This window comes from Podarcis pityusensis, assembly GCF_964106645.2.
Source record: "Podarcis pityusensis genome assembly, chromosome: 1".
NCBI lineage: Eukaryota > Metazoa > Chordata > Lepidosauria > Squamata > Lacertidae > Podarcis > Podarcis pityusensis.
The window spans coordinates 96,180,415-96,197,150 of record NC_138028.1 but is presented as its reverse complement, the minus strand read 5'-3'; the positions used below and the strand labels follow the sequence as shown (position 1 = coordinate 96,197,150).

The window sequence follows — 16,736 nt, the reverse complement described above, 5'->3', positions numbered from 1 at the left end:
CTATCAGAAAGCCACACCTTTCTAGATCTGAAGTTTGCCCCCAAAATCTTTTTCACACCCCTTTAGAATGGCTTTAAGGTTCCTTTTCATAGAAGTGGATGAAATTTACAGCCAGGGCAGCCCCTGTAGAGTCCCAAATATAAATAAATACATCCAGGCATGCTAATGCAGGGCGCTTTTAAATGTATATAAATCGTAATTTGAATTTACAGTCTATAACGTACGCATTTTCAGCTAGAATTGACAGAAAATTTACAAGCATAGCTACCCCTTCCGCTGGAAGGAAGCCTGCCAAATTCGTTGTAACAATCAGAGAGGGCAATGGTGGTTCTGGGGGGAGGGGGGAGACAGGAAACTTCCCAAGAAAGTTTGTGATGGCAGAAATGTAGCTCCTCCCCTAGTAAGGACACTATGTCCCACGTCATTGGTGGGGCCGGATTTCTGCCACCTATGGGGATACAGCTTTTTCCTAAGCCAGAGACATCTCTCAGTTGGCTTGCAAAGAAGAAGGCTGGTAGTCCGGAGTGGAGAAGACCAAGGATCTGCAGGAAATACTGCGGTGGGGAAAATGTCAGTTTCCTAGCAAGGACCTTGTTACCCCAAGCATTACTGGTGGTGGTGAACCTATTCTATGCCCTTCCCCTTGTACAGTTTAATTTTTTTAATTCCTCCTGCAACTGATTGGGAGTGGACTACCCTAGGAAAATAAGGGTTCACTAAGATTGAAAACTAGATCAATTAATCAAAATGAAAGATTCCTTCACTTCTCCCCCCCCCCCCATTTGTTTATTGAGCTCTCGGTATTTCCTAAATCAGCTTGGATTCATTACTCTCAAAAATAAACAAAACCGTTGTACATTTTTCATTCCGCTGAGACCACTGATTGTCTTAGAAGCTTTGTGAGTCTCTGAACTAACCTGAAATACCTTGTTAATGGTTTGATCCAAGCAAGAAATATGAGAATGTTTCCCAAATCACCCAAATCTACCTTTAAATAAATACTCTGTTTTTAATCTGACCATTGTCTGGATTTTTGGCTTTCTGTCCTACAGCAGATGTTTCCAAATTCTCTGTGGTTCTCTCCACCATTTTGGCACTCAGCTATGGTCTTTGTCTTCAGTAATTGAATAAACAATCATTATCCCATATATTCACTAAATGTATTTTTAACCATCATTCAGACATACAATACATTACTTGATACAAAATCAATTCAGATTTATTCCAATTTACCTATACTAGACCATGTCAGAAGCACTTGCAAAACCACACACAGGGGACGATCCAGTCAGTCACTAACCATTAAGCACACATAGTTGTGTGAAAATTTCAACTTACTTCACATTGTTAGTCTAGCAATTGTGTGGGGTGTGAAGTATATCTACTCAAATAGGTTTCTTATGCTGGAAATGCATCCCTCTGCTCTAACAGAAAATCGAGGGGGCCCTTAATCTGCTTCTCATATGGTTATACACTGGCCATCATATATAAATGTGGCATATATAAAGAATAATAATAACTTACGGTAATGCCAGGAAGATGCATATTATTAGCTTTCTAAGGCTGCAATCCTGAGCAAAAAGCACATTCAATACAATAAAATAAAAGGATAAAACCTTTCTACAGACATACAACCTGAAATATGCTCTTAATTGAATTAGGTTACCATTATTCACCCTCCCCAAACTGTACAGCTTGACTAAGTGCTTCCGTTTCAGAACTGGAAGGAGATTAAAATATGTACATTAATTTTGATACAAAAGAGATAAGACGTAGCAAGCACCTCTTTCTTATTTTCCATGAAAACTGCTACATTGCCTAATACAGGCCCAGCCGCTTGCTCCCTGTGTTTGAGGGGGCTGGCACCACATAACATGCTCACATCACACGCGCACACGTGTGTTGCATACATGCCTTGCAGCTTGCGTGCATGACACGGGCATGTCACGTGGTGTGTGCAAGTGACGTGAGCATGTTGTGTGGTATAAATGCAAAGTGTGTGCACATTGCCATGGGATATTGAAGGAACCTATCCTCCTCCTTGAAAATTTTGAGGGAGCAAGGTCCTTCAGCTCCTACCTGGTGCCCCTGGCCTAATACAAAAGCATGATTTCGAAATGAATTGAGGACAACCCACTAGGTTTGAGGATTTTGGCATAAGATCTTTGTTCAGTGAAATATTCTGACATTAAGTATTCTGACTTGCATATGATAAACCTATTTCTGGACAACAATAATCACTTTTTTGTTTGTAGTAAGTTATTATCATACAATTGGTCATGACTTAGAAATGAAGGAAATTAATAAAATGTGTCTGTCACTGTGGTTTGCTAGTTTGTGAGAAGTGATTTAATTACCAATTTACTAATTGTTATTTTAGAAAGCTTGTGTCTAAAATTACCTCATATATTATTGTGTTACCAAGTGTAAGCAATAATTGTTTCTGCAGATCAGTGAGATATTTGTAATGGTTTGGCAAGAAAACTTCCTCCCAAATATATGTTGTGTGCACATCTGGTACATGTAAGAGTGTGGGGTGGTCACATCCTTCTCTGCCATGTGGCCTACAGAAGGTTGTCTAAGGGTGAATGTAGCCCTTAGACCACAAAAGGTCAGCCACCTCGATTAAAAAAGTTTCTTCCAAAAAGTCAATTTTACAAGATGTTTTCCTTCATCATGGACTCAGGAGAAAAGGAAAGAAATATTCTCTTCCTTTGGGTCAATGTGTTTAACCTTTAAATGCACTTGTACTTTACTACTATGGAAGTTTTCATGCCAGCAGATAGCTTTACTGCCAATCTGCCCCAAGAAGCATATTCTTCTAATGGACAAAAGACACTTTTTCTTCAAGTTTGCTCAGTGGAATCCAGCCTTCTTGAGTCTTAATAGTCAGTGTCTGGTGACTGGACATTACTATTCCTGGAGTAAACATTACAGAAAGGAAGCCATGAGCAAAGAAACATTTTTATTAGAAATATAATTATTTTTTAAAACCCAGCGAAATAACACAATAATTTTGAGACAGACTTGTCAACATTTGAGTGTAACACTGATACAGTAAAATGGTCTTTACAAAACTCCTCATGTGTGATTTTTAAATGTGAGAGCTTGTTTGACATATGAGAATAGGCTAAAGGAGGGAGGAACCACTTTGGAGTGATAGTTTCATCTAAAAGCATTTGACATCTATATTGACATTGAGATATACAATTACAACAATTTTAGGATACCTCAAGTTCAGTATTTTTCTTTGCAGATTATTTAATGTGTTTTACCGTTCAGATTAATGGAAGGTAAAAAATAACCTTATTGGTTTCTGTTAGTGGCATGCTTCTTGGGAGAGATGCTGGGTTGTATCCAACAAAGTCATGCTCAGCGTATCCATGGTCATGACTAAAGTTCATTTTGTGTTGTGCAACATATTTTTTGAGAAACCAGAGAATAGGTTTTGATACTGTGCTAGCAGTCGCTGCATCGGCAAGTAGCTGCCAGAGCAAGGACAGCCCATCTTTCTATGCCTGTCTCCAGCTTTAAGTTTTGTGTGTACAAAGAAAATAAGATTCCATGGGTTTATTGGTATGCATTCTATGCACAATGCATACATACACAAAACAGTACAGAAATCATTTAATAAATAAAAGTAAATTAGGCCAAGAATCAAAAGAACAAGAAGACAGTTTATATATATTCTTTAAAAATCACATCAAAATACGGTTATTTAAGCATCTCCGTAGCAAATGGTGTAAACAGGAACGGTTTGGATTCTTAGATCACGGACTGCAGTTTCTTGAAGATGGACTTCTGGCAAGCGATGGGCTGCACCTCACAACGGTTGGGAGAAATGTTTTTGCCAAAAATCTCAGAAACCTCATCAGGAGGGCTTTAAACTGACTAATGTGGGGGAGGGAGACAGTGCTCCTGAAGGTAGGAGTCTATCAATTGATGAAGATGATCATCCAAATGTCATAGACCAAATGGAGCAAACAGCACGCAGACCTAGTGATGGGAGGAAAAAAATCCTTAAATAAGAGACACGGGGGAATGATTAATGGACTTCAATGTCTGTACACTAATGCGCAAAGCATGGGAAATAAACAAGATGAGCTTGAGCTCTTGGTACAGCAAACTAAATATGACATAATAGGCATCACTGAAACCTGGTGGGATAAGTCCCACGATTGGAATGTAATGATGGGGGGATACAATCTATTTCAGAGAAACAGACCAGACAAGAAAGGAGGAGGAGTGGCGTTATGTGTCAGGGATGTGTATACCTGTGAAGAGACCCAAGATTTAGAACCTCAAAGTCAAAGTGAGAGCATTTGGGTCAAAATTAAGGGAGAGAAGAATAACAGTGACCTCATTGTGGGAGTTTACTATAGATCCCCAAACCAAACGGAGGACATAGATGATGCCTTCCTGGAACAGATGGCCAAGCATGCAAAAGGAAGGGAGATAGTAGTAATGGGGGACTTCAATTACCCGGCTATCTGTTGGATGTCAAACTCAGCCAAGAGCATAAGGTCAAACAGATTCCTCACTGGCCTTGCAGACAACTTCATTGTTCAGAAAGTGGGAGAAGCAACAAGAGGAACAGCCTTTTTAGATCTGGTCCTAACCAATGTTGATGACCTGGTTAGTGGGGTAGAAGTGGAAGGATCATTAGGCGCGAGTGATCATGCTCTTCTGAAGTTTACTATACAGCGGAAAGGAGCAGCCAAGCATACTAGGATTCAATTTCTTGACTTTAAGAAAGCCGACTTCATAAAACTTAGGGAAGTGCTGGGTGAGATCCCATGGAGAGTAATACTAAAAGGAAAGGGAGTTCATGATGGCTGGGAGTTTGTTAAGAGGAAGATAGTAAAAGCACAACGTCAGGCAATACCAGTGAGACGGAAACATGGAAGGTGCCTAAAGAAGCCAGGGTGGTTATCTAAAGAACTTTTAACTGAGTTAAGATTAAAAAAGGATGTGTACAAAAAATGGAAAAGGGGGGAAACCACCAAAGAGGAATTCAAACGAATAGCCAGCACGTGTAGACACAAAGTCAGAAAAGCTAAAGCACAGAATGAACTCAGGCTTGCTAGAGAGGTTAAAAGCAACAAAAAAGGCTTTTATGGGTATGTTCGTAGCAAAAGGAAGAACAAAGAAACAGTGGGGTCACTCAGAGGAGAAGATGGTGAAATGCAAACAGGGGACACAGAAAGGGCTGAACTCCTCAATGCCTTCTTTGCCTCAGTCTTCTCCGATAAAGAAAACAATACCTGACCTGAAGAATTTGGAGCAAAAGATTCAGCAAAGGAAACACAGCCCAGAATAACTAAGGAGATAGTACAAGAATACTTGGCTAGTTTAGATGTATTCAAGTCTCCAGGGCCAGATGAACTGCATCCAAGAGTATTAAAAGAACTGGCAGATGTAATCTCAGAACCACTGGCAGTCATCTTTGAGAATTCCTGGAGAACAGGCGAAGTCCCGGCAGACTGGAGGAGGGCAAATGTTGTCCCTATTTTCAAAAAGGGGAAAAGAGAGGACCCAAATAATTACCGCCCAGTCAGTCTGACATCAATACCAAGGAAGATTCTGGAGCAGATCATTAAGCAAACAGTCTGTGAGCACCTAAAAAGGAAAGCTGTGATCACCAATAGTCAGCATGGATTTCTGAAAAACAAGTCATGTCAGACTAACCTGATCTCGTTTTTTGACAGAATTACAAGCCTGGTAGATGAAGGGAACGCAGTGGATGTAGCCTACCTTGATTTCAGCAAGGCATTTGACAAGGTGCCCCATGATATTCTTGTAAAGAAGCTGGTAAAATGCGGTCTTGACTATGCTAGCACTCAGTGGATTTGTAACTGGCTGACTGACCGAACCCAAAGGGTGCTCATCAATGGTTCCTCTTCATCCTGGAGAAGAGTGACTAGTGGGGTGCCACAGGGTTCTGTCTTGGGCCCAGTCTTATTCAACATCTTTATCAACAACTTGGATGATGGACTCAAGGGCCTCCTGATCAAATTTGCAGATGACACCAAACTGGGAGGGGTGGCTAACACCCCAGAGGACAGGATCACACTTCAAAGCGACCTTGACAGATTAGAGAACTGGGCCAAAACAAACAAGATGAATTTTAACAGGGAGAAATGTAAAGTATTGCACTTGGGCAAAAAAAATGAGAGGCACAAATACAAGATGGGTGACACCTGGCTTGAGAGCAGTACATGTGAAAAGGATCTAGGAGTCTTGGTTGACCACAAACTTGACATGAGCCAACAGTGTGATGCGGCAGCTAAAAAAGCCAATGCAATTCTGGGCTGCATCAATAGGAGTATAGCATCTAGATCAAGGGAAGTAATAGTGCCACTGTATTCTGCTCTGGTCAGACCTCACCTAGAGTACTGTGTCCAGTTCTGGGCACCACAGTTCAAGAAGGACACTGACAAACTGGAATGTGTCCAGAGGAGGGCAACCAAAATGGTCAAAGGCCTGGAAACGATGCCTTATGAGGAACGGCTAAGGGAGCTGGGCATGTTTAGCCTGGAGAAGAAGAGGTTAAGGGGTGATATGATAGCCATGTTCAAATATATAAAAGGATGTCACATAGAGGAGGGAGAAAGGTTGTTTTCTGCTGCTCCAGAGAAGCGGACACGGAGCAATGGATCCAAACTACAATAAAGAAGATTCCACCTAAACATTAGGAAGAACTTCCTGACAGTAAGAGCTGTTCGACAGTGGAATTTGCTGCCAAGGAGTGTGGTGGAGTCTCCTTCTTTGGAGGTCTTTATGCAGAGGCTTGATAACCATATGTCCGGAGTGCTCTGATGGTGTTTCCTGCTTGGCAGGGGGTTGGACTCGATGGCCCTTGTGGTCTCTTCCAACTCTATGATTCTATGAAATAAAATAGTCAGAGACATTAAAAATGAGTAGTTGAAAACTCTTCTTTATGAAATCGTACTTAAAAATTTGTTCTCCTTGCCCTAACAGTTGGGAGAGTAATGCAGCAACAAGCAATATTAACAGAATTCATAGTTCCAAACTGAACAACTAACAGTAGAATACACACACAAGAAAAACAAATACATCTAATGAACTTCAGAATTTGCAGCAGTGAAGAGATTCACTGAGTTGCAGATGTAAAAACACATAAATTTCAATTAGTCCTTTGCAAAGTTGGGAAAATTATTTTGTTTCAGATTTTTCTTTTCTTCTATATTGGTTACAAATAGTATATAATTTACCGAAATAAAATGGGCCTGATTGAAAGATATTTGTGTTGAATAGCATGATCTTCTGTCCACCCACACTTGAGATTGACGCTTCTCACTATTGATAGAGGACATGACTGCAGGGCTGGATGTAGACACATCAAAGAAGCGATTCAGTTAAACATGTTGTAAACTCATACAGGGAAATCTGGTAGGGAAAGTGCCATCTGGTGTCACTGTTATATCACATATACAACACTTACAAAACACTTTTTCTTTACCAATCTAGTCCCAGGTCACATTGGCAGTGTGGGGAAGGTTAGCCTATGCAACCCCATTCTTCAGGCACTGCTTTGATGTGTTGTGGGGGTGTCATCTGAACACCCTACAGTTTCACAGTAATGGCCTCAATTTTACAAAGTGAAAGGCAGTGTCTTTGCGTTTTTAAACACATGCAACAAGATCTGTCAATCTCAGTGTCTTTCATTACTTCTCTGGCTTGGTAACTTTCATACACTTCTTTGTAGAACAGGCAAGCTCCCCCTTCACCACCTTTCTAAACTCCGTACACCAAATCAAACTTTAAATCCATCCCAATGATGTCTTTACAATCATCTTTTTCATCACCTGTTTATGTCTGCATTTGTCAATACTGAATAGAGAACTCCAAGGGAGGTTTTAAGGTGGTATTTATAGGTCTGGGAATCTGCAAGGCCATTGCTGTAAGGCAGCTCTATATCAATGCAAGATCTACAAATCAGTACCAGCTTTTAGATAGGTGCTCTTCTCCTTTAAGCATGAATAAAAAGGGTTGAGTAATGGCCAGGATGTGGGAATGGTGATAGCACAACAGTCAGGGATACTGAAATGTTAGCATTAGTGGTAACTCTGTATCTGTTTTATGATTCTGGTGATTCAGAATTGTAGCATAAATATTTTTGAAAGCATTAGTCCTACTACATTATTAATTCATGTTGAACCTGAATAAAAGCAATGGGGTACCACATTTTTAGGATTGGGACTTAATTAGCAAAGACAATAATGGCCATACTTTCCATAATGGGTGAATTGTGTGATCAGATTTTTCGGTATATAGTTTGTAATGATATGAATGATGCATTATTATGCTGTGTAAGTTCTATAAAGGAATTGGATATACATAAACATGGTCAGAATTGCAGTTTTGGTGCATTTAATATAGTGCTTGTAATCATGACCAATAACTAATTTAAACATAAATTTACATATTTTCTATAGCAATGGTTTGTTAATGACATATAAGAGAAAGTATTGTATAGTGTTGGAATATGCAGTATATTAATTTTCAAGCTGGCAGAAATCAGCAGCTAAGTTGCTTATTGGGGCAAGATGAATTGAGCATTTAAACCAACCCTGGTCCAACCGTAGTAGGGTGCCAATTAGTTGCTGAGCCCAATTCAAAGTGCTGGTTTTGACCTATAAAGCCTGAAATGACTCAGGATTGTAATACTCAAGGACCGCCTCTCCTTCTATGAACCCTGCAATCATCATGAGGTCTTTCTTTGTGTGCCTCCTCTGTGAGATGTCTAGAGAGTGGCAACATGAAAATTGGTCTTTTCTGTGGTGGCTTCCCATTTGTGGAATGCTCTCCACAGGGAGACTCTCCGGGCACCTTTATTACATATATTTAGGAACCAGGTAAAAACTTTCCACTTCAATCAGATCTTTAGCTGATTAAACAATTTATGGCCTTTTAAACGTGTTGGCGGCCAGCAGGTGGTATTTTGTGCTTTTATGTTATAAACCACCCTGTGATCTTTGGATGAAAGGTGGTATATCAATAATAATAATAATAATAATAATAATAATAATAGACAATATAATTAATTGCTTGCAGAAAAAAACTGCTTTCAACTACATTAACCTAGAAAATCACAGGAGTAAAGTGATGAAATCTTGGATTATTATACTAGCATACTGTTCTCTCTTGCCATTTTCATGCATGAATTATAGTGGAACCGAAGCATGCATGTGCAGAATGGGTGGGGGAGTAGCAGCATCCAATGGTATTCTTTTTTGTGTCACATCATGCCCACTAGTGTGAGTGAAATTTAGTGTGACATGCTAGAATATCTAACATTATTTGAATGTCTCCACAGGCTGCTGGCACCAGTGGCATTTAGTTACACTGATGTTGTTTTATTTTGTGTGTGTGTGTGTGTGTGTGCATGCACACACGCATGCACACACACTTGGGCCCAATAACAAAATTTGGATTTCCACATTTAGTTAGTAGTTTATCTACTATTTAGTAGGGTTAGAAGTGGTGCAGTATACCCCAGGAGACTCTGTCATTGTGCAAGGACCCCTGAAGCAGGGCTGTAGCTAGGGGGTGGTGAGGTGGGCCTCACCCAGGGGGACAGGCAGGGGGAGGGCAAAACCAGCTTAAAAATACGTCCATAAATATATCTATAAAAATACTGATTATTGCCTCATGAGAAAAGGTTTTAAATAGAGGGTGAATTGAATGGGTGGAGGTTGGGGGAGAGATGGAAAGAAAAGCTAATTTGTCCATGGCTAGGGGGTGCAATCTGTACCGTTCTGCCAGGGGCGCAAGATCACCTAGCTACGTCTCTGCCCTGAAGTATGAAGAACTTTAAACTTTTACATGCCACTTTCAACCAAGCAGTCCCTGTAGCGCCTATGAGTCTGAAAACCACTAGCAAGCTCCATATCAAACTTTTAGGGCTCCAACAGAATTTGCAACTTTCCCCCGTCCTTAGCAAGTCTGCCTCCTGATAATGCTAGCCCTGTATCATAGCACAGATGATAATTTTAATTGGTTAATTGGTTGTTTGGTCTATAAGAATGTAACAAAATTTGTGTTAGCTCTTTGTTTTCATAGCATGTTAAATGTTAAATGTGATATAACAATATAAAATCTAGCACAGACTTTCTTATTCTTCTCTTGCTGTCTTTTTAAGATAGGCAGAGAGAATTTATTTTATTGCAGGATTTTATTTAGGTCTCTATTGTCTAGTGTGTGTAGGAGTTGGGGCACACACAAATCCTAGAGGAAACTATATCCTTGGAGTTCTAGAATTTCTTCATTGCTACTACATAATAATGTTGATTTTTATGAGTAATACAAGAGCAGCATATAAAACATATCATGATATAAATAAATAATGTTCAATTTAAAATGGAATGACCAGATCCTCAGGCAACAAATGTTTATTTGGTTCTGAATAGGACATTTAGCACTGCACATTAAAAGCCATGTGTATTTAAACCATTATGGCCTACACCACTTCAGGTGGAATTATAGTAAATTGCTGTATTTTATTTCCCCAATTATCTGGTGAAATGCTAGTTCATGTTGTCCTGAAGTTTATCTTCAGTACATTAGATCTCTATTCACATTTTGACAGCACTCTTATACCCTTAATTTGATTATTGTTTTGGTGTGCATGTCTGGGGTTGGTGGGTAGGTGAGATTTATTTGTTATTTAGAATGAATTACACATCTATAAATAATTAAATGAACTCATGAGAAAGGAGCTCTGATAACTGAATATCATACTGTTTGGTGTGAATTATGAAATACTGTTTTTTCTCCCTCCCTCCAGGAACTTGGAAGCAACAGCCCACCACAGAGGAACTGGAAGGGAATAGCAATTGCACTGCTGGTGATCCTAGTCGTATGTTCACTCATCACAATGTCTGTAATTCTTTTAACACCAGGTAGGATTCATTTATCATGTACTTACCCTATTATTGAACCAGATGTATTGTATTTGTTTTGTGGGCCCAAGAACATTGAGCTTGCAGGAGTCAAGGCTGTTGATACAATTAGTAATAGACAGGACAAACCACTTGGGTTGAAATCAACTTTATTTATTACAGATGTCAGAAGGTCTTGTCTCTAGGCATTGGGCTTGCATCCCAAATCAGTCAACCTGGTCCACTTGTTGGTAGTTATGTTGGGATTGAGCTTATATTATGGACCACCCTATGATGCACATCAAATCAAGACAGTGCTATGAGACGCCATTAGGTCTCTGTGTGTGGGAGTCTGCAGCCTGTCCACCTCCATCTCGTGGTCTGGACAGAGCACCCCTTTGCTGGGGGTACCCCAAAACATGGGTTGTGTAGGGGAGGTAGTCATGCCTGTCCCTTCCAGCTAGCCCAGGGATCCAATTCCAATGTCTTCTCTGCCAGAAAGTTCTGGTAGTTGCTATGAAGTAGACAAAACCCCAGATAGGCCCAGTTTATCTGCAGGCAAATTCCTCACTGGCCCTGAATAGCAAGGTCCTTGGAACGTCCTGACCAGGGCAACCATGGAATAAAGGGATGGGAGGTTGGGAGTTCAAAAGCCGACTGCACTGCATACAGCAGGAGCAGCCAATCTTTGTGCTTGAGCAGCACACCTGACTGGAGACACCCAGAGGTGGTCTCCAGTGAGGTGTGCCACTCCAAACCCCACCCTGAGACAGCCCATGATTCGGCAATTTAAATTTGAAAATTTGGTGGACTGTCCCCATGCCTGTTGTGCATTGGCCAAATGGACAGAGGGTGCCCCCTCCCTACTGCTGTGGCTTGCCGCAGCCACGCCAGACTGCGACCTCTGCTCCAGGGAAGATAATCTGGCATTTTCTGTCCCTTTACGTGATTTTTTCTTTTTGTATATTTTAAACACTGACTTCTTTACATTCAAGCCTATGCATAATATTCACAAAAGAAGCTTGGTGAAATAAGGTATGCACATAGGATAATTATCTTTTCATTTGTCACAATGTAACAACAACAACAGCAACAACAACAACAACAACAGTGTGAAGCTTTATGACTGCAACTAAGAGACCAAACAATGGTAAATTACTTGTTTGGCTACACTTAGTCATGCTGCATCCTGGATACAAGCATCTCTTTAAAAATGAGGAGAAAATCAACGCAGCCTCACAGTATGATTTTGGTGGTGACGTGTTTGGCAGGTGAAGGTTGAGTGTTTCTTCATTGATTCCTGGAATCTGGTGACCAACAAACATATAAAGCACACTTCATCTTAACCTAACTGTTGGCATTAGTATTATTGTAAAGTCAAGGAGAATATTTTGAAGCTGTCTCCCCAGCTCACACACACACTCTTCAGATATAGTTATGTAGCAATGAGCAGCTAGAGTTCTGATATCCAAGCAAAAGTTACGGGAGCTTGTTTTTGAACAAAATTTGTTTTTGAACAAAAGCAGAAGGAGCAGGGTTCTACTCTGCCTGCCAGTCTCACTATAAGGCTGACTTGGTCCCAAACCAAACTGAAACTAGACTGGCACCCAAATAATCAGTCTACAGAAATGTCTGCATTTGTTCCACCTCGACCTTGTCAATCACTTCCCTAGAAAGAAAGTATTTGTGACTGAATGATAGTTGTTACAATGAATTGGATCCAGGACTGGCTTTTGCAGTTGTTGTTGTGCCACTACCTCCTTTAAGGGGACAGGCACCAATCCCTCATGCAAAGAAGCATACTCAACTTTCGGGACCCAACCAATCAAAATAGGTTATTTTGCAGCAGTACACAGAACACATACAACTGGGCCAGTTATAAACAAGAATCTGCATCTGAGGTATGCAGATAATTGGTCTGGTTTGGCCAAGTAACTATGGGCTTTGGGCTGTGTGGTCAGAAACTTGTTTGATTGATAGAGGACAACCAAATCTCTTTATGAATATCTCAGTTATAGTGGTTCTAGTCCTACCTATGGAACAAAGTCCAGAGATTAGCATTGGGAGAGTGCTTTTTCACAGCCTGGGGTGCTGCAGGGCACTATTTTAATGTTATTTAATATTTACATGAAGCTGCTGGAGATAGCAATGAGAGTTTGGGGACAAGGTGCCATCAGTACAGTGATGACATACAGCTCTATTTCTCCATAACATCTGAATCAGGAGAGGTTGTGCAGGACCTGGACTAATGCCCGGACACAGTGGTGGGATAGATGAGGGAAAATAAACTGAGCTTGAATACCTGCTAGGCAGAAGCACTCCAGCACAACTTCTTATGATGTGTTGTTGACAGAGGACACCTTTATCAATGGCATCTTTACAGCCCAAACCCTGATTTACAGATTTGAAAGAATTTCGGTGATGGGATGAAGAATGGAAGAAACAGCAGCAGAACAATTGCACTGTTAGGCATAAAGCAAAATAATTAACATTATCAAAACTATAAGTATCATAGCTTGTGTCTTATCAAATCCTGAGGAGCACCAGTTTAAGGGCCTCAATACAGCATTTACTGGATATAAGTAGTTCATGAGGCCTGCTAAGTGAGTCGGCACGAAGGAATAATAAAACAGATTGCAGGAGGACACTCAAAGTACTCTAGTTGTATGTTTGATGCTCAGTCTTCATGATTGCTTATGTCAGATTACATGACCACATTCCAGCCCCTGAAATAATGTCTAGCAAATTAGGGATAACTGTAGTGCACACACAGTCCATGTGGGCCCATTGTTTCATGGGCTGTGGCAACTGTGGAGGACGGGTATAAACTCTTTCCAAGAAGGACTGGATCATAGTCATAATGAAGTACATGAACACTTTCCTGTTGGGCAACATTAGCTAAATCTCCTGCTTAATTTTCTGCAATCATGATTTTGGATTCTGGTGGAGCTTTTAAACAGCTTAGAATTCTATTCTGGCTTGCAATCTATACTCAGTATCTATATCTTCAAATTTAAAAATCTATCAGCCAGTTAAGGAATTGGGAAATGTCATACTGTCAATGAATAATTCAATATAATCTTGAATGGAGATGGAAAATGCATAGCCTATTGTGAAATGTGAGAATAAACATTAAGGAGAAAGGAATATGCTCCAGTAAGAGGCAAGAAATATAAAGTATGCATATGAATTCACAAAGGTATCAAAAGAAAAGTTCCCCTGGTTACAGGATTCAGAAGGTTTTTGCAGTGTGAAGGGGAAATACTTTTACTGCATTGTATAAACTGCGCATTGTGAATTTGTGAGATTTCTGAAGCCAGAACAACATTTATTGAAACGTTAGACAAAGGTAGCAACATAGATTTAGTACAAAAAAATAAAAGGTTGGACAGTGATGTGATGTGAATTTTCCAGCTTACATACAAAAAGATACATCATTTTTCAAGAGAATGTGTGGCTCTCAATACCATCTTCAGTAATGTTATATGGTAAAGTATATTTTCAAAAACATGCAACAAAGCCAGCTTTTCAGAATCTTCAACAAAGCTGCTACTATCTGTCTAATGGTTTAAAGGGTTCTCCCCCACTCTCAGTGGTTTCATGAGATTCTTTTAGGGTTTTTTAAAAAGTGCCAGTTTTATTTAACATTTAGTGATTTTCAAATAAATTTACAGAATCCTGATTTGAAGATGATTATAGCAAAGAAACAGGGGGCTCAGAAAATGTTGCCATAGAGGGGGGGGAACACCTAATTAATTACATGTATTGTGAATATTAATGCTTCCTAGGGACCAAAACGATCAGGTGGCCAGTAAGAGCTGTTTGGCAGGGGAACAGATTCCCATGAGAGGTGGTGAACTCTCCTTCCTTGGAGGTTTTTAAGTAGAGATTGGATGGCCATCTGTCATGGATGCTTTAGCTGAGATTCCTGCATTGCAGGGGATTGAACTAGATGACTCTTGGCTCCCTTACAACTCTTAAGATTCTATGATTCTATGAAATCCCAGTAGACTACTAGCTTCTGCTGTTGACCACTGCTAAATGAAGGAGGGAACCCAGTAGCCTTACTGGAGGGCATCAATGAAGAGGCAGTGGAGGCACATGAGCAGTGTGGTGGCAAATGGCTGCTGAGTCAGTAATAGTGCATGGTATCAGCATGGCCACTGCCTCATGACATCCTTTGGGAATTGGGGCCTCCTACCTTTTCCAGCTCTGACCAAACTACGGGAGGCAGTGGAAGACAGGAGTGCCTGGCGTGCTCTGGTCCATGGGGTCACGAAGAGTCGGACACGACTAAACAACAACAACAACAACAACCTTTTCCAGCAGCATTCAGTATTGGATTGCTAGTGCATGGTGGAAGGCGTATTAATACTGTTGAAGATGGGATGTAAGGGGCAAAACTGCATGTTTATTGGGGGATTCATAAGCTATATTTGGACTGGAATTAAGGCTTTCAAATGAAGAGTTGCATGCTTCAAGGGAAGTAGGATTAGTGTAAATGTGGATGCAGTGAGGAGTTCAACATTTTTTATATACTGTATTTCAATTTGGTTGTATATCTCTATATATTCTTTCTTTGTAAACTTGTCATCTAAAAGATCATAGTGGCTAGTTTTGACCAAACGTGATCCACCTGGAGGAAGAACCGGCAAGCCACTCCAGTATCCCTGCCAAGAAAACTCCATGGACAAAGACAACTAGTCAACAAAAGAGTGGCGAAAGCTGTACTGGGATGCAATCTCAAAAATGATAGAATGATCTCGATATGAATCCAAGGCAGACCTTTTAACATCACAGTAATCCAAGTTTATGCACCAACTACTGGTGCTGAAGAAACTGAAATTGACCAATTCTATGAAGACTTACAAGACCTTATAGAAGTGACACCAAAGAAGGATATTCTTCCCATTACAGGGGATTGGAATGCTAAAGTAGGGAATCAAGAGATAAAAGGAACAACTGGCAAGTTTGGCCTTGGAGATCAAAACGAAGCAGGGCAAAGGCTAATAGAGTTCTGTCAAGAGAACAAGCTGGTCATCACAAACACACTTTTCCAACAACACAAGAGACGACTCTACACATGGACATCACCAGATGGGCAACATCGAAATCAGATTGATTATATTCTCTGCAGCCAAAGATGGAGAAGCTCTATACAGTCAGCAAAAACAAGACCTGGAGCTGACTGTGGCTCAGATCATCAGCTTCTTATAGCAAAATTCAAGCTTAAACTGAAGAAAGTAGGAAAAACCACTGGGCAGGTAAGATACAATCTAAACCAAATCCCTTATGAATACACAGTGGAAGTGAGGAACAGGTTTAAGGATTTAGATTTGGTGGACAGAGTGCCTGAAGAACTATGGGTGGAGGCTCGCAACATTATACAGGAGGCAGCAACTAAAACCATCCCAATGAAAAAGAAATGCAAGAAAGCAAAGTGGCTGTCCAACGAGGCCTTACAAATAGTGGGGGAGAGAAGGCAAGCAAAATGCGAAGGAGATAGTGAAAGATACAGGAAATTGAATGCAGATTTCCAAAGAATAGCAAGGAGAGACAAGAAGGCCTTCTTAAACGAGCAATGCAAAGAAATAGAGGAAAACAACAGAATGGGAAGAACCAGAGATCTGTTCAAGAAAATCGGAAATATGAAAGGAACATTTCGTACAAAGATTACCATAATAAAGGACAAAAGTGGTAAGGACCTAACAGAAGCAGAAGATATCAAGAAGAGGTGGCAAGAATACACAGAGGAATTATACCAGAAAGATATGGATGTCTTGTACACCCCAGGTAGTGTGGTTGCTGACCTTGAGCCAGACATCCTGGAGA

The 16,736-nt window shown here is 40.4% G+C and overlaps 1 protein-coding gene across 3 annotated transcripts in view; it reads left to right on the top strand.

Moving 5' to 3' along the window:
- Positions 1–16,736, top strand: part of DPP10 (dipeptidyl peptidase like 10) — a 580,058-nt gene that overhangs the window by 382,020 nt on the left and 181,302 nt on the right. For all 3 annotated transcript variants that reach the window (XM_081006655.1, XM_081006654.1, XM_081006656.1), the window contains one exon: positions 10,811–10,925. In XM_081006655.1, the coding sequence (XP_080862781.1) occupies positions 10,811–10,925 (115 nt within the window). The remainder of the gene's footprint in view (positions 1–10,810; positions 10,926–16,736) is intronic.